This window comes from Phodopus roborovskii, unplaced genomic scaffold (genome assembly GCF_943737965.1).
Source record: "Phodopus roborovskii unplaced genomic scaffold, PHOROB, whole genome shotgun sequence".
In the NCBI taxonomy this organism is placed as follows: domain Eukaryota; kingdom Metazoa; phylum Chordata; class Mammalia; order Rodentia; family Cricetidae; genus Phodopus; species Phodopus roborovskii.
Genome location: NW_026125856.1, coordinates 723,393 through 742,156, shown reverse-complemented (window position 1 = coordinate 742,156; position 18,764 = coordinate 723,393). Strand labels below are relative to the sequence as shown.

The 18,764-nt window shown below is 41.7% G+C and overlaps 1 protein-coding gene across 3 annotated transcripts in view; it reads right to left on the bottom strand.

The window, feature by feature from the left end:
• The window catches only part of Pcdh19 (protocadherin 19), a 104,359-nt gene extending 85,859 nt beyond the window's left edge, over nucleotides 1-18,500 (bottom strand). For 2 of the 3 annotated variants that reach the window (XM_051178829.1, XM_051178830.1), the window contains exons 1-2: nucleotides 15,755-18,346; nucleotides 11,768-12,095 (exon numbers count right to left, since the gene is read on the bottom strand). In XM_051178829.1, coding sequence (XP_051034786.1) covers nucleotides 11,768-12,095; nucleotides 15,755-17,901 — 2,475 coding nt within the window. In that variant the 5' untranslated portion in view covers nucleotides 17,902-18,346. Of the gene's footprint in view, nucleotides 1-11,767; nucleotides 12,096-12,760; nucleotides 12,902-15,754 lie in introns of all 3 variants that reach the window. The other variant, XM_051178828.1, reaches the window with a different exon arrangement.
• Between the last annotated feature and the right edge of the window lie 264 nt (nucleotides 18,501-18,764).

Here is an 18,764-nt window from a genome sequence, read left to right as displayed (position 1 = left end):
GTATGAAGTTTTGACTATAAAAAATGTATTCTAAATGTCTGAGATGCTGGAAGAGCCACTGTAGTTGACAACCCTGCATCATACTCTTAACAATTGTCAGGAGGGTAAGACTAAGTGTTCTCATTATTTTAAAAGTGACACCTCTATGAGAAGGTGGATACATTAATTAGATTGTTTATGGATATCATTTCATAGTGCACAGACACCAAAATATCAAGTTAAATGTATAAGATTCCCATTTACCAAATAAAGAAATACACTTTCTTGATTGTTATATATTATATTTTTAATATAGCTTATGAATCTCTGAGACATGGACTTCACTAAATTCTATATAGTAAGAGCTTTAGGTATTTTTGGTTTGTGCCTATTTCAACTTCCTCTTCATTTTCAAAATTAGATATTTGATTTCTAGTAATTTTATCACATTTTCATATTTATCTCTTTAAGCTTCAGAAAAACTTACTTTGTGGTATAATGGAAATATGTTTTTAATTGTCAACAAACTATGTAACACCATCTAGTAACATCCCTTTTTGTGTCACCACTGATAATCTAAGCTATGAGGGGAAATACTTCCTATTCTTTCTGTTTCTCAGATCTGAGTACAAGAATGGTAAAGAAAAAATGATTACAAATAGTTAGTGGCTGGTGAATGGTGGATGTTTTCAAGCCAAATTATTTTTTAAAGTGTCTAACTACTAAACAGTACTTCCATTCATTAAATTCTTGAAGCAAATCATCACAGCAAGCCAGGTTTTATCTAGAATAATTGAATACCCTGTAAGAGCAGGGCTCTTTAACCACTAAAGAGCTAAATTCATCTGTTGCAAAAGATAGTCAATGAACAGCAGACACTGGACAAAGGGAATGGTACACAGTTGACCTGCCTCCCAAAAGACTTCTGATAATTATTTTTCAGAGGGTTTCAGTAGAACACCACTTCCCAAATTGATATCTACTGACTTCCCCTATCCCTGAAATAGCCACTGACTCTTGAAAGAGAAAAATGGTCTTACGGCAAACAGCATCCCAAATCCCACTGAATGCAATCTACCAGCCTCCAACAAGAATCAGGTTTAATAATTCTGGAACCAAATCCAGTATGCAAGAAAACCTACTTTTTTTTTTTTTTTTTTTTGGCTCTCAAGTAAAACCCCAAGTGCCCCATATTGATTCTGTGAGGCTAAGTTAGCCTCCTCCTATGGACTGAAATTAAAAATAACAACAACAAAAATACATTTTTATTGAATTCTGGCTCTTTGCTGATAATCTATAGCAAACAACAAAATGAGAAAAGCCAAGCTGAACTGTGTCGTGCCAACAAATCCCACAAAGAATGACAATCGGTGAAACATATTGTTAAACATGAATTGTAGCTGAAATATTTATCTCAGCTGCAAGGCATTAAAATGAGAAAACTTTTCAAGTGGAAGCTTCAAATAGTTGTATTAAAAGTTGCATAATTTGGTTTGATTGACCTTAGAATTGAATAAAAAAGCTGCTTATTCCATTACATTGGCCTTTGTTAGTATAAAATATAAGATAATATATCAGGATACATAAAGCCTTTCTCAAGAATAGCTAACTTTAAAAGGAGAGCCCACTAGATTCCAGATTATGAGTGTTTAGGTAGAGTGAAAATCACCAACAGAATCACCAAAATCCTAGTTGGTCAGGCAAGAGGGACCCATCTTCTATTCATCCCTAGAACAAAATACATATGAAGAGAAAGAAGATGATGACATTCGTTGATGCCTTTGTGGAAGAAATGGCATTGGACCAAAAGACATACTTGGATGATGAAGGTATTGTGTTTTAATACTCAACACTGACTACACAGAGAATAAGATATCCTCATTTATATAAAGCTAAAGAGTCATGGTACTAGCCATAGCTAATCCCCTTACCCTCAATACAACCAACAAAGTGGGCATTAATGTCAAATCTTAATGCAGTCAGCTTTATGAAGCCCTTCAAACCAATACTGCAGAAATCTATAAAATTGTTCTCAGAGGTGAGATGAATGAGAAACGGATACACTGACCCAGACCCTTTACATATTTTTTCAGGTTTGGTAAAATTTGGTATTTGTTTGCCTTCTTCAAAATTCTTGATGTTTTTTATTCTGAATTTCTTACTAATAACATGCTTCAAGAAAGCAAAACTCCTTTCTGTGAGGTTCTGAATGTTCTTTCACCTGTTTGACTGGTATATTTCCCCTTATCATAGGACTGCAGATTGTTATATTGTCATCTTTGGGGATACAGTGATTCAGGGTCAGTCATACTCTAGAAAGAACTGTACTGATGGAGTTTTCCCAGGCTCAGAGAGTTGTTTCAGGTTTCCAATACATTTTTGATCAGGTGTTCCCAATTATGAGACTATGCAAAATCACAAACCTTTTCAGTTCCAGATTTTTCTCCACTTACCATGATCTCTTCTTGAGAATACCTGTTGATAGATGTAGATAATGCAATAATGCCCAATGTCACAGCCTTGATAATGTGGCAGCTTTTAATAACTTTTCTTTAGCTAATCATCAGAGAATGCAGTTTGTAAAAAAAAAAAAAAAGTGTTTTGTTTTCTTTCCACTTCAAGTATACCCATACCACACTGCTACTGCAATGAAGCACACCCCCTTTTCCATTTCTAAAGAATTACCAGTGGAAGCAAAATTAAAGAGTGACCTAGGATGTAAGAATACATATCCCAATAGCAATCTCACAAGCCATGAAGAAAATTGGTGTTTCTTCTATAGAATTTGATATTTGTTTCTAAAAAGCTGTAACTACTTCAGATTGTTTTGCAAATTTAAAATCATTATTTAATTCTGAAGTCAACATATTCTCTTTCCTGAACTCTTAGGAACAAATGTGACCATCAGCATATTCTGTCACGTGAAAATCTATACTTGAGAAAATGGAAAAGTACTAATTGAATAAGTGATCCGTATAGCAAATCACAGTCAATGTCGGTCATATGAGTACAGTGTGTCCATGCCTTCACTACTGTCTCTGTGGCTGACAACACTGATGAGGAGCTGTCTTCTACTTAGGTCAATAAGCACTACCTGTAGCCAAATGCAAACACCCCGTTCACAGGTGTCAAATTTGAAAACTTACTGTTATAACAAAGAAATTTTTAGTTACTCAAAAATCGCTCAAGGGTTAAACCAATACGTCTGACCACAGGTGGTCTCCCTACACATGCATCCTCATCAGAAATGATTTTATAGGAAAATACCTATACATTTTGGCAGTCTAAACCAGTCAGACTTCTTCAAATCAAACAATGAGAATTAGTGAGAAAGAGGAGGGTTTTAAGCAAAGACAAACTCAAAAGATACAAAAAAAAAAAGTCCTCAGCCAATAATTTTCAAAGAAATATGCATATTCACTATAGGGTATACTTAAGCTGAGCTTTCATGGGCAGCAGTGGTTATCTGTCAGCATCTAACTCAGAATTCTGAATTGAAAGTCATTCCCTAAAGGTCTATCCTTGGCCACACATTCAAGTGGTGTAGCATTGTCTTTGTCACATAGGCAACTAGCAGAGGGTAAGAGAGTAAAGATGGTTCTGATAATCTAAAATTCATAGACATGTCTATGATCAGCCTAGGTCACAAAAACTTATCATAAAGGCAGAGAGAAACAATATTTGTTCTCTCTCTCTCTCTCTCTCTCTCTCTCTACACACACACACACACACACACACACACACACACACACACACACACACCAAACAGTAAAGAAGTATCTAACTCTTCTATTAAACTTTTCCCCCTGCCAGATCATGCAAGGAATCCATTTTGTTCAGAAGAACAAAATACAATATAAGAAGAGGTGCCCTTCATGCTCTGGAAATCAAATTCAGCAGCAAACAGTCTAGAAAGCTGAGGCCGCCGCCAAGGCCAGTTCCTGGTGGTGCTGAAGGAGAGCAGCTTGCCACAGAACAAGGGCCAGATGGGGCCCAGTGGGAGAAGCTGAAAACTGGCCACCCTGGCACTCAGAGGCTTAATGGAGCATCAGAAGACTATGCACATGAAGACAGTGCTTAAGCATCTGACAGTAAGAAACCCTGGTGCTAGTCTACTAATGCTGAGCTCAAGGAGCACACAGGCTTAACATCAAACTTCTTATCTGTTTAAATCCCAAACATGCACTGGTCTCAAGGTAACTGCTCCTATCACTTGTCTGTCAGTCTGTCAGTCTGTCAGTCTGTCAGTCTGTCAGTCTCATTTCTGTTGAAAATCCATTCTCTCCCTTCCCAAATACTCAATTTAAACAAAAGTTATAAAGTAATCCTTTCATATTTCAAAGTAATTTCTGGGTTCTACCTAATCTAGGGAATCTTTATTGACCTGAGGAGCTCTTACATCCTCAAGGGAAACATAATAAATTCAAGAAGACAAAGAAGGTCAAAAGAACTAGAAACATTCCAGGCAAGTTTGTCCCATACATAAGCTTAGGAAGAGTGCAGCTGGAAGGGAACTTCTGGACTAAACCGGAAAAGCTATACATTTTATTTCAATTTTTTAATCTGTAGCAAATAAATATAAATATTTGTTAAATCTATGTGGCATGAACCTGTCTGGTCTGGATCCTATATATTTTTAACTATTACATAATGGCATTTTTAAGTAAGTGAAATCCAACCAGGAATTAACCCATAAGAATTCAGAGGTCAGTTACCTTCCAAGGGAATAAAGAATTTGGCCCAGCTTTCAACACTTATATAAATCTTGCCACAGTAATGAGCCATGTTTTAAGCAAACAAAATATGTAAAACACTAGACTTACAAAGGAAACCAGTTCAGAGCTGATAGTTCATATAACATCAGGGACCTTCCCTTAAGAAAGAATCCACTATAGGTTTCTTTAAATACAGAAGGTCACCCTGGTTAGATAGCAAAAGGTAGAATTTACAAAACAAAAACTCAGCTTTTCAGGAACACACCTACGAACAGTGGTTTATCTCCAGATCCTCCTGAGAGGACTGTTTGTTTTCTGTTCTGAGAGACAATGCACTCCTCAGGAACTACTGTCTAGTTGGTCTAGTTTGGTCACAAATATATGCCCCTGGGTAAGTCATTTGCTTTGGGTTGGGAAATACTGGGCTTTGAATCTAGGATCTCATGTGTGCGCCTGAAATATAGTCTCAACTCCTTTGTTTTTACTTTGAGATGAGGATTCAGTGAGTTGCTTGGGGTGGGCTTGAATTCACTCAGTAGTCCAGGAATGGCTTGGTCTTCTGTCTCAGGCTCCCAGGAACTGTGATGACACAGCCTGTGCTGCCAGGCCCAAGACATTTGCCTTTTCTGTAACCGCATTTTCTTGACCTTAGAGTCAGTCCCTTCTGACCGCTATTCCAGGAATTCTATGGAGCTTTGTGGCTGCAGCCAAAAATTTAAGCAAAACACTAAACACGAGCCAAAAAGGCTTCTTCATGGGAACCCAAGCTCCTGGAGCTGGCAAAGCCTTCTCACCAGTGACAAGGCTGTTGCTCATCATTTCTCTGGGGGACAAGGGAGGCAAGGCATGAGCACACTGGAAGCTGGTGACCCCACTAAGCAGTCTGAACAAAAATCACTCTTCACACTCAACAGGAAATGAAACTTGAAGAGCATTTCCCTCTGCAAACAACCGACCCTCTGGGACTTTCACTTCAAACCTCTCAATTGTTTGAAGTAAATGAAGTGCACATTAAAGGCCAGCCAGTCACATATCAAGATAGCCAGCCTCTTCTCCATGGTGGGAAATGGCTGCTCTGGCACCAGCTCCCACCTCTCAGACACAGCACTCTTATACACATGCCTTTATTTATCCACATCTGAGACACTATCCAACCAAGCCTGACCTCCCCTAGGCCATGGAAGCTAAGACCCAAAAGTGGATGGGTCAACATCTGAAAGTCCAAGCAGGAACCTCAGATCTAATGCTGTACCATAAATGAAAGACTATCTAGTTTTGCCAGGATGTAACTCCATATTTCTTTTATTTTTTATTTTATTTATTTATTTGTTTGTTTGTTTGTTTATTTATTTATTTGCATTCCTCTAACTCCTGGTAAGCTATCTCCTACTTGCCATGTTTCAACATCATCTGGGCACAGTACACTGGCTCAACCGTAAATCAGGGTGAGTTTAGGGAGGAAATGGGACAGCCCTTTGTAAGTCTGAATAACAGAAGAAAAGCAGGTTGGACCACAATGGTCCCATGATAAGAGGAATTCCAAAGCCCTAGAGCTTTCTCTGGAAAATGTCCTGCCTCCAAACCCCTGGGGAGAAAAATCTCAGGATCATTAGCAGGCACTCTGGCTAAGCTCAACTTCAGTGAAGGTGTACAGGGAGAGAGATGATCTCTCAGGTAACCAGTTAATTGCCAATAAGGAATGATAATAATAAATTAGCAAATACTAATGTAAACTAACTCAGTTCAGCAGCAGTTGCGTGGAGACGACAGAGGAACAGTTTATTCTGGAACACATCTTGCTGACTGATGCCCGCTGGGAAACACACTGCCTCAGCTAGAAGTGAACCAGGCCAGTAAACATACTGTAGGCAATGGGTGGCCCAAGAATATCCACTGGTAAAAGTAAAGTCCTCAAGTTTTGGAGAAATCCAAAGGCATTTTGGGGATGCATTTTTTTTCCCCACTGCTTTATCCTATAGCCTCAGGATTTCTGTTGACCTTTGACTTCAATGAATCCAAGATCCCACAACAAGGAAACAAAAAAAAATTAATCTCACTGGAGGAAAGGTTTATTGGCTTGCTTAACTGCAAATGGTGCTTTCTGGTATCCATACTATCCAAACTAGCTTCACCATATTAGGTTTCTATCACTTTTCTGGTTCTGTTGTCTGTCTGATTGGCTTGTGGTTATCCATAGCTCAAAATTTTTCTCAACTCATTGCAAATCCCTAACTTCTTTGTTTTAAGGAACAAAGTATGTGGAGCTATTTCTTTCATTTTTGAATTTTTTCTTCAAGGCCTCAATGATATTTTATTTTCTGTATTTTCCATAACATAGCCATGATTTAAATATTTTTGAGAATAACTGGAAGCATCATTCCTGCCGGTCATACATGTCCTTGTTCTGCACATTCTTCCTCTGCTACATTACTACTTACAAAGCTGTTGCACAAAAAAGTGGCATTAAAGCAAACACACACACACACACACACACATTCAGATATTTTGCACCAAAGATGCTACATTTTGCTAGCAAATGGTTTCAATTGAAAACACAAGGAGAAAATTTCAAGATTTTGGGATATCAAAACACAATTCCCCTGCAACCAGATGGAAGCTTTGGAAGTTCCTGCCTACTTTCCATCATGCAGACTGTCAGCTCCAAATCATTCAAGATCAGAAACTAAAATTTTTAAAAGTCTCACAAATGTTAGATATATTTGGACCACTTCACCCATCCTGAAAGAAAACAGAGAGAGACTCTACCCAAATCCCCATTCTTCATGGGAAAAAACACGAGTTCTAGTTGCTCCCTCTAATGACCAGAGCCAACTACTAATGCAAAGGGCAATACAAGAATGCTGATATAATATGCAAAGGAATGATGTTTTCTAGGACCCAGAAGCACTCACTCACTATTCATGCTTCCATTAGCATAATATCAGATGAAGGAAAAAAACATGGCACACTGAGGATTCACAGAACAAATTAAGATAGTTTCAGAAAAAAATTAACAAACTAACAAATGTAACAATTCTTTTTCAACTTTTTTCTTTTGTATTACACACACACACACACACACACACACACACACACACACCTCATTCTCACATAAAGTCTATAAACTAAATAAACTAGGATGCCAAGGAATGTGAATCTCACCTTCCAAGTTAAAATATTTAAAAGGTGCACAGCATCACTAACTCAAAAAAAAAAAAAAAAAAAAAAAAAAAAAAAAAAGAAAAACAAAAAGTAAAGAAAAAAAAAAAACAGCCTTCTGGCCTTCTGCAAACAGCAAAGACACCTTCCACTTTACCTCTTCATATTCATATACAAAACCATAAAATTGTCATAGCTGGAATCCAAAACAACAGCAGAGGACAGGAAAATATTCATATTCAGTTCTATAGGAGGCTATCTATGCATCTATGCAGTACAAGAAGTAAGTTCCAATTCTCTAGACCAGTGCTCCAGTCCCTTTACCTAACCTACCTAACCACATTCAAACTCATGTTCCCATGTTGTTTGACCTGACACTGTTCAAATGTAACTAGGTTTATGGATGAAAAGGCTAAGGCTAATTAGTGGTAGAACACCTGGATAACATGCACATCGCTCTTGGTTTGAGCCACAATTCTTCAATCTGCACCAAGCCAAGACAGCTCAGCAGCAAATTTACATAAAAACAGTATCAGGCTTGCCTTAGAAGAAATACTAAGAAGCATACAAAAGAACAGGTGGTCAACGGTTATCTTTGTGTTGCTTGCTTGGCAGTTGAATCCTTTGCTTGGTCTTGGCTCCTCAACTAAACTGTGAACACTCTTGAGGGCAGATGTTTCTTTCCTCTTACATTATTTAGATCTCCAAGCTACCTGTTACATAGCTAGGGACACTGAGCGTTACAAAAACACTTAGTGATTTGATTTAATGCACTGGTGATCCATTTCAAAGTTCCATGGAGTGAAAGCAGCAAGGGGCAAGCACAGTAGTTCTGAGTCTACTCACTTGTCTAATTACTATTTCAAATAAGCCCTATCACAGTACAAGTAATAAAGGAAGTGTGTGTCATAAAAGGTAACACAGCATATGAATCTAATACACAGTAGCCTTTGATCCCTATCTGAAGAGTAAGAATGTCACAGATGCTTAGGAAAAGGACATCATCCAGAATTGAAACCGTATTATTTGTCTGTTTCTCTTAAGCTATCTAATGTCAAAGATCCTGTGTTTTACCTTTGCATAACTAGCAACAGCAGATACAGTATTTGGCACAGTCTAACCGTGCAATAAGTGCTAGTTGGTTGAGTTAATGAACAAACAAGAAATGGTCTCATGAAATACCATAAAGAATAATTTTAATGCCATGACTTAAGAATAATCTACTTACTATATCATAGCACTTATCATTCAGTACTATTACTGCTTCATAAATGAATTGTTTTGTGTATGAAATAGTTAATTAATGAGGAAAGTAAAAAAGTAGGACATACATCAGAACATTATTATTTTAGGAATTCCACTGCACAATATAGTAACATTTAACATTCCATATTGCAAACTACCTGTTTACATGCTGGCCTCATTAGAATGTGCATTCATTGCATTCATTGTTGTTTTGTTTTGTTTTGTTTTGTCTCTGGAACTACAAACCCTACAGCAGCACCTTACAAGGAACACATATTCAACAAATACCAGTTGAACAAAAGTATGAGTCATTCCTGTTCTTCCCATCAACGTTTAACAGCTTCTAGTTTAAAAGAAAAAGACAAATGTCGTTTTCCCTATTCAAAACCCCATGATGGATACAAGTTAAATATCTTGGTGGATGCTTGGCCATGAACTCTCTCGGACTATGTACTGGAAATATATATATATATATATATATATAACCTCGACCTAACACTACACACCAGATCTGTGCAATTTTGTTAGAAAAGGGGGATATCTGGCTTTGAGAGTCAAGGAAAGCATCAGAACTGAGAATTTAGCTTTCTGAAATTCTTTGTTTTATCCTGCCCTTAGGAGAAACTCAAAAAGGAAACCAAGATGAAGGTGAACAAAGAAATCATAGTTACTATCTCCTGCTTCTTCCACATATTAATAGATAAAGCATGCCTTCCTTTTCTCAAAAACTAGAATTGATCATAAAATGATCACTAAATCTTCAGGATTCAATTCTTTTTTGTCCATTTCCCCAAGCAATAACAAACCAGCAATGGAATACACAATGGTAGCTCTTCTCATCTTCCTTATTCCATGATCACTATGAATCAATGGTCTGGCTAAACCACCTTGTAGGTATTATCTACACAGAGCCAGCCTAAATTCTTATTTAGATATAAGAGCCTGGAGAGACATACTCAGTGAATAGCCCATTGCCAATGGTGATTCTCCAATTTTCAAGTAAAAAAGAAATTCTACCTTTTTAGAGACACCTATGAATCACACATACTCTTTACAATTCATAATGTTTTATTTTTCCTTGGAAAAACTTTCAATAATAGATGTGCCACTTTTGTAGATGAGGAAACAGACTCAGAGAGGTTCCATAGAAAAAGGTGACTCCTAGATTCAAAATCATGGTCTATTTGATTCCACTACAAACCTTACCTCTCTATCTCTGTGGCTGAACTATATAAGTGGTCCACAGTATCTCTCCAAGCAGTTTATGGTTGAGGCCCTAGTAGTACTAAGGGTTACTAATACTTAGAAGTAAATTTACACAACGTAATACTAGACTTTCAATTACTCTTCATCAAGTTAGGTACTTTGAATGCTGGTGCTTTCATTGACAGCAGAATGTTATGAGTTCCTCATTAAAAATACTGCTTTTCTGTGTTATTAATTCTGGTAGGAATTATTTTCCAGGAAGTAGGAGATACAATGCAACAATGTAAATGTTCCTACTTACCCTTTGCCCTACAAAACTGATGCAAACAGTTCACTTATTTTCACATGATTGCCTAGGTTTGTCAGTGTGAATCATTTCTAAAGGCAGAAAGTACACTCAAACATTAACAAGTACAGGGCAAGGTGATCTACTCCTCCTTTCTGTGTGATCTCTCTGAGTCTGAACAAGTTCCTCAGCATCTCTCAACCTTTGTTTCCCCTTCCACCAAAGAAATCTACCAAGATATCTGATTATAAGTTGCTGATGAGATGGTGCCAGTAAAGGTACACTGAAAAACTGTCAAGTGAACTTGAAATCTACAAAATAGCTTTTGTAGTGATCAGAAAGAAAACATGGCTCCCAGTATATCAAATCTCTACCCAAATTGGGGGGAGGGTTAAGCAATTAACCGAAAATGAAACCAACTTAAGGACTTGTTTTTAGTCTTCCACCCCCTCCGCCTCTTTCACCATCACTGGCATTATCACCACCCTACTCTCCCCAAATATTTCAATAACTAACAAACATTTGACCAGATTGTGTTTTTTGAAATTCCTCCATGAAAACACACAAACTGAAGAGAAACAGTAGATTCAAATTCATGGCTACTTCATACAATATTCATATTAGTGACCATTTCAACATCCTCAACCATCAAACATTATAACCAAACCTACTAAGAAACAGCAATGTGACTTTGAAATTTTATTACTTGCATTCTTTTAACCATAGTCTCAGCAAGACGGTAGAGAACAGTAGTATGAGCAGAAAAACACAAAGTGGGGAGTGGCTTTAGGATTCTGAACCAGGAGAGGAAACATTACAGAGCTAAACTCGTTTTCAACACTGCTTGGCAAGGCAAAAGTGCTTTAGTCTCCAAGCTGGTACCATTGGCTTTTGAGCATACATATCTGCCACAAGTGGAATAATCTTTTACTATGCAGGGACATTATGAAGAAATGCCAATGCTCACATCATTTGAGTTCAGACTCCCAACACCACCCCTAACACAAAAGCCCTCTATGTTAAATCACTCTTTGTCCCAAAAGGCACTATTAGCCAATACTGAGTATGGAAATGGATTTAGACAAGAGATGTGCCTCCAAAATGGCCCATGGTGTATAGCAAGCAGCTTCAGAAGGAGATCTTGGAAGACCTCACAAAACCACTTAGCCACACTCACCTCAGGCAGGGGCACACCATTGATGATCAGATCTGGCTGCTGGGGGCCCTGGCTGTTGAAGGAGTGATGGTAGATGTGGTTGGCAGTGGTGTTGCGGGTATTCTGGTTCTCCACATTCAGGAAAGTGCTCTCAGAGCGTCGGCAGCCCAGGGGCAGTGTCTGCTGATGGTAGTCGAAATAGTTGAGGGACGAAGTAAGGGAGGAGCAACTGACAACATTCATCTTGTCTGTCTCCTCCACGTCCCGAGGTACAAGGCGGATGTCATTCTTACTAATTTTTTTCTTCTTACTTGATTTCTTTTGATGCCCATAGGAGTACTCAGCAATTCTATGTGACAGAAAAGGCAGTACGAATAGATAACACCTTCCCAGACCATACACTGATGAATAAACAATCAGCACCCCAGAGGGTTGCACCCCATCTCTGCTCCAGCTCCTTATTCTGGCGCATTACATCATCGGGTTTCTCCTTGTGCTTTTTGCATGCGAAAACAAGCTGAGGGCCATGAAGTCTTCATATTAAACATACTAACTTCCCACCATCCCCTCCCAAAATAATTTTCATATTTTAGATTCAGAATTTTTCATTGTGAGTGGCCAGTGAGCAGGAGTGGAGGATGGGGAAAGTTGAGCCTATGGGAGAGAGCATGGAAATGCTCAAATCTGAAGCTTTGCTGGAAACCAAAGGACATCTTGGGTGAAGTAAAAAGTAAGTGCCAATTTAGCATAAAAGGATACAGAGGGAAGTAAGAATAGCCTCCAGGAGTTTGTAGTGGGGCAAACACCATGGATTCGCTTCCTCTGCAATTAAACTGATCACTTTTAGACTAGGGTAGAGGTTCAGACCCTGTCCTCCAATAGCTCTTAGCTGTGCTCATCCACACCCTCCTCCCTGCCTTAGCCCAGCTCCCTTCTACTTTCCACCCTTCCCCCTCCTCTCCTAGAGAAATCTGATAGCCAAACCCATTTGAATGAGGGGAAATGCCTTTTTACCTCTTTCCCCTTAGGCTCACTTTCTCCTCTGCCTTTTTGTCTTGCTCCTCGCTAATGGGAGAAACCGAGATGCAATGCAGACACTTGCTGTTTTGTCCTTTTATAAAACAGCCGAGGAGACAAGTGATGGTTAAACAATTACTGCAAAGGAATTTAAAGGTTAGTGCATTCAGCATCCTTCTCCATTCAGGTGTACCTACAAAAGCAGGTGTGCTGCAACTGGAACATAAAAAGCTCAATTTAATTAACACTGACACAGACCCAGGAACGTGCACCAAGCATTAAGATATTTGTCAAAAGAAATACATTAAAATGTAGCGAGATCCTCAATGTCATGAATTACTTTGCACATAATGAATTCAACTTATTGTTTGAGAATTCAATCTCTAAGCAATAATCAGCAAAACAATAAGGTTAATAAATAATACAGGCTGGGCTTTACAAGGGAAAGAGTGTGACTGCATTCTCACTCAACAAAGCTAATCATCAGAATACAAAAAAAGGGGGGGGGGAGAGCCTTCAAGCCACAATTGCAGATCATCTCACAAGTCTCATAAATGAATACATTTTAGGAAGAGGTTCTGCTACAGAAGCAAAGAACTAGGAACCCCTGCTTAATCACATAGAAAGATAGGCTCCTGAACTTCAGGATTCTAAGAAGTCTGAGCAGACAGTGAGTTTGCGTATCTACCCATATCTAGCAGGGCAAATTATTACTCTGTTCCTGGGATCTACCTAGGGCTAAGCAATTTATTTCATCTCACCCTTTTGCTCTCTGCCCAGTCTGACTTGAAATGATGGCAAATTGATGATGCAGAGGCTGAAGAACAGATAAAATCCCCCAAACCTCAGGACTAGGGTTACATTTCTCTTCTAATCTGTTTACTGAATCAATGGGAAGTTCTAATCATTTTGTTTACCAATGATGGGTAAGTTTGGCAATACCCCATCCAATTATTCAGCTGAGGCATTCATTGCACAGCCCATTCTGTATTGACCAATTATTTAATTAAACTGTACTTCATTAATCGCAAGGCATAGCAATGAAGAGTGCTTTACAAAATCCACATTTGGGTGAAGTTGGAGAGCACTGAGATTTGCACTTTTTCCCCCCCAATTCAAATGCTCTCTTCACTGTTTAATGATCTCCCTGGCAAGCTCTCAGAAAGAGCTCTTACTTCTGGTCATACATCACCAAGAAATGGCAAAGCCTTCAATATCTTTATCTCAAGCTGATTTCTTTTTCATCATGGAAAGGGTCTTATGCATTTACTTTATGCCGAGAAAATGGCTTCAAAGGAGCCCCCCTCTATCATTATCTTCATATATATATAATTTTATTGACCCTGCATTTTTCTCCTATAAAATCACCATGGCAGTCACAGGTTTCAAAGGTAAGAGCAGTATTAATTTCCATTTCTCCCATCTGAAGTGACTTGGTACTGAAGGAAAGAAAAGTCACGGCCATTTCACTAGTAACAGGATTAAAGCATTTATGAGGCATTGCAGCTGCTCTTTTATGGCACCTGATTGATATTCATGTGTGGTTAGCATTTGTCTACTAACTTGTGTAATGCAGAGAATAGTAAAAGGGAAACAATAATTGCATGGCTGTTACATATTCAGGGAGCTCTGATTCACAGAAGTGTATATTTCAGATGGTGTCAGATACAAATCGGACCTACATGAACATATTTTGACTGATTAACATGCAAGCACAGATGGCACAAGATACAGTGGATGTGTAGGTGTGTTGAAAGCACACACAAGCACACACACACACACCTTGGCTAGAAATAGCAGCACCATTCATTTCAGCAAAATAAAGAAAATAAAAATAACTTTTTTCAACTGTTTCGATGAGACACTGCTGGAAAAAATTATATGCATTATCCTAAATAGGATTCTAGAAATTCTTAGACTTATTTCTTCCATCAATTTGCAAGAACTCTTCAACAAGAATCTCTAATGTGTTAATCAAGACTTTAAAAAAAATATTACATTACATGTCATTCAAGTTTATAAGCTTCTCTCCTCTGTTCTTTTTCCTCTCCTCTTGTTTCCCCACCCCCACACACATCCTACACACACTTCAGAGAAACTATAACACAATAGCCCATAGTGACATCCACTGGTAGGGACCAGATCTTAATGCCACAGCACAGTCCCACATTAGAGGAAAGAATAGCCAACTCCAGAAGATTGGTATTTTTAAAGAGACATCTGGATGCAAAGCCTTGTCTCTCATTGGAATGTTTGGACTTCACACACCAACCAAGCAGATATTTGAAAACATACAGATGCCTGACAGAATTTCACTTTGTATAGCCAGATGTCTGGGGACTACATACAAAACAAGCCAAGAATACACTAAAAACCACTAATGACCTGCTTCCCCACACACTGCTTTCTCTCTTCCTCCTACTCTGTTTCCCATCATAAACTCTTACTCCCCAGCTTTCTTTTTAGTATAACCCTACAGCAAGACAAGGCAGTTGTCAGTACTCCATCTCCCCTCAGTTCTTGTCTGCAAATCACTGCTCCAGGAAAACCAAGCTCTCAAACCATGATACATAGAACTTTTGCTAAAAATATGAAAATCTGTCTCTCTTTGGCTCTCCCTCTCTTTTCTGTCTCCCTCCCTCCTTTCTCACTCCCTGCTTCTCCCTCCCTCCACCTCTCTCATTTTTTTCTACCTTAACTTCATTGGAGGCAGCTGTGCAAATTTTAAAATGATAATTGCTTTTCTGCTCATCATCATTATGTGACAGAATCCATTCAAACAGTAAATGATTGTCTTCCAGCAAATTGTCAGATCAAAAGAATTGATAAACTTGGACTGTCACAAACTTTTCACCCTCCACAAAGAAGCACTATGAGTATGCTGCATGCATTTAAGTAGGAATCAAAAGCACTGGGGTTTTGGCACAGACACAAATACACACACCTTACTCATTCAAAACACCAAAGAAAAGAAAAAAAAGTTGGCTCTACCTGCAGTTGTAGGTCCGGATCTCTTTGTTGTCACGCTTGCACTTGATTGCCACAAATATCATAGTGACAAAGAGGATGCCAGCAATGGAGCCCAGAGCAATAATGAAAATCAAGGATATGTTCACAGAGCCCATTGACTCTTGGGCATCAAGAGCTGGGGACAGGTAGATTAGGATTAGGGCAGAGGCGGAAAGAGACGTCTTGCCATGGTCATGGGCCACCACTATCAGCTCATAGGAAGCCTTGGAGTTCTCATTAAAGGTGCGAGTGGTTCTGACTTCTCCGTTTACCTGATCTATTTCGAAGAAACCACGGTCACCTTCTGTCATGTCATAGGTGACTCGGCCATTTTCACCCTCATCATAATCGTCTGCCTTAACTACAGTCACCAAGTAACCTATGCCGGAGTTTCGAGGAATATAGACCTCAGCAGTGCCATTGATCAGGGGTGGGGCGGTGATGACTGGGGTATTGTCATTGACGTCGAGGATGATGACCCTCACAGTGGCGTTGCTTTGCAAGGAGGGCAAGCCGCCGTCCTTGGCAAGCACCTTGAATTCGAATGCCTTGGTCTGTTCATGGTTGAAAGATCGTAGCGCGTAGATATCACCAGAGTTGGGATTGATGGAGACATAGGTGAAGACGGGCATGTCTCGCACCTGCGATGGCACAATTTGGTAGGAGACACTGCCATTGAGACCCAAGTCGGGGTCGCGGGCAGAAACAGAGAGCAAATAGGCGCCAGGAGTGTTGTTCTCCTGTACAATGACTTGATAGTAAGGCTTGGAGAAGTGTGGGTGGTTGTCATTCTCATCAGTGATGCGCACAGTAAAGGACTTGGCACTTTGCAGCATTGGCACACCGCTGTCTCGAGCCTGAATTGTAAGATTGTACTGGTCATGCTGTTCGCGATCCAGCCGTCCATCAACAAGGATAGTGGAGAAGCTCTCATACTCCTGCAGCCTAAAGGGGACATTGCCCAGCAAGCGGCACTGCACACGTCCATTAAGTCCCGAGTCGCGATCAGACACCCGAACCAGGGCAATCACGTAGCCCGGGGGGGCGCTCTCGCTCACCTCCACAAGCTCGCTATTGACAGACAGTAGGTTGATAATTGGCGGGTTGTCATTAGTGTCCAGTACGCTGACGGTGACTTTGCAGTGTGCGGGGATAGAGTTGGGACCCAGGTCCTTGGCTTGCACATCCAGTTCGTACACGTGTCCCTCTTCATAGTCTAGCGCACCGGTGACAGTGACTAGGCCGCTATGTGGGTCAATTTGGAAGAGTTCACGAGTGCGATCATTGACATAGCCGTAGAAGGAGTAGACCACCTGGCCATTGGTGCCCTCATCTGGATCGCTGGCATTCAGGCGGATGACGGGTGTATTGGGAGGTGAATTCTCAGGCACGCTCACTGAGTAGGTGGACTCTCCAAACACCGGGTTGTTGTCATTAGAGTCAGTCACTTTGATGCTTAGGCCAACTGTGCCCAAGTGTGGTGGGTCACCTCCGTCGAGTGCCGTGATTCGAAAGCTGTAGTGTGACTGTGTCTCGCGGTCCAGGCTCTTCTCCACCACGAGTTCAGCAAAGCGCGAACCGTCACCCCGCGTCTTAATCTCTAGGCCAAACAGTTCGTTGGGTGTGAGCTCATAGGTCTGCACGCCAAAGCTACCGGAGTCCGGATCATAAGCGCTGTCCAGTGGGATGCGCGTGCCAGGACTGGCTGCCTCAGAAATTTCCAGTTCAATCTGTGCGGCCGGGAAACTGGGAGCATTGTCGTTCAAGTCCTTGATCTCCACCTTAATCACACAGATCTCCATTGAGCTGGACATGACCTCTAGCGAGATGATGCACTTGGGACTCTGGCGGCACAGCAGGTCTCGGTCGATCTTCTGCTTCGTCACCAACAGACCTGAGCTGGGGTTGATGTCCACTAGGTGCGGGGCTGAGTTGGACACCACACGGAACGCAGAAGCCTGCCGCGGATCCAGCGCGAAGCCCGCCTCGCGTGCATCCTTGGCCACGTTAGCGATCACTGTCCCGGCGCGCTGCTCCTCTTCTACCGAGTATTTAAGGTTAATCAGGGCGGCCGCCTGCGTCCACAGTACCGCCAGCAGCAGTAGCACCGGCAGCAGGAGAGACTCCATGGCTGCGCGGGGCTCTGCCTGGCCTCGCCTCTCCACACCCCTCCGAGGCCGACGCCGCCGGCGCTCCAGCTTCCCGCCTGCTCGGGCCGCCTGTTGCGCGCGCCCCGGGGCCCCAGAGGCCGCGGGAGGAGTCCCGCCCAGGGCGGCCCGGCGGCGCGCAGGATGAACCCGCGCGGGCTCCAATGCTGAGGTTGCAGTGGACTCGGAGGGGGCTTTCTGGGGGCCCGGGGGCTCCGAGGGGCCGAGGGAGCGCCGCGCGGCCCCGAGCCCCCTCCCTCCAGCCCGGCTACTCAGTTTTCCCCCTTCAAAGTTAGCCGGGTGCGACTGGCTGGAGCGGCTCAGGGCTGCGGGTCGAGTGGCGCTTACACGCCCCAGACCGCCACAAGCTGCAGAGTCGGGACCGTACTTGGGGCGCGGACGCCTAAGGCAATGGGAGCGCAGCCTTTCAGACGCTGCGGGACCAGCTGCGGCGCACCGGCACTGGGGCAGGCGAGCGCGGAGTCTGTGCACCTGGCATGCGCAAGGACCTCCCCCCAGCGCGCCCAGCTCACTGCGGAGGGAGCTCCCGCCCCGTACGCGCCCTCCGGACTCCGGGGGTGGGGGGGAGTCACTCTGGCCTCTTCGAGGGTTGTTGGGGAGGAAAGGGGAAATCGTAGACAGAAGTCTGAGTTCCTGGCAAGATCCTTGGGCGCCCAGGGATTTAGCTGAGCTGGAGGGCTGTCCCGGGGCGGGCAGTGGAAGGGGGAAGGGAGAGCGAGAGAGCTCTCCCTGGCGCGGAGGTTGGCTTCCGAGGGCGTGGGGGGCGAGTCTGCCCAGAATCCGAGATGGGTACAGGGCTCTTCCCACAGAGCAGTTTAGGGGCT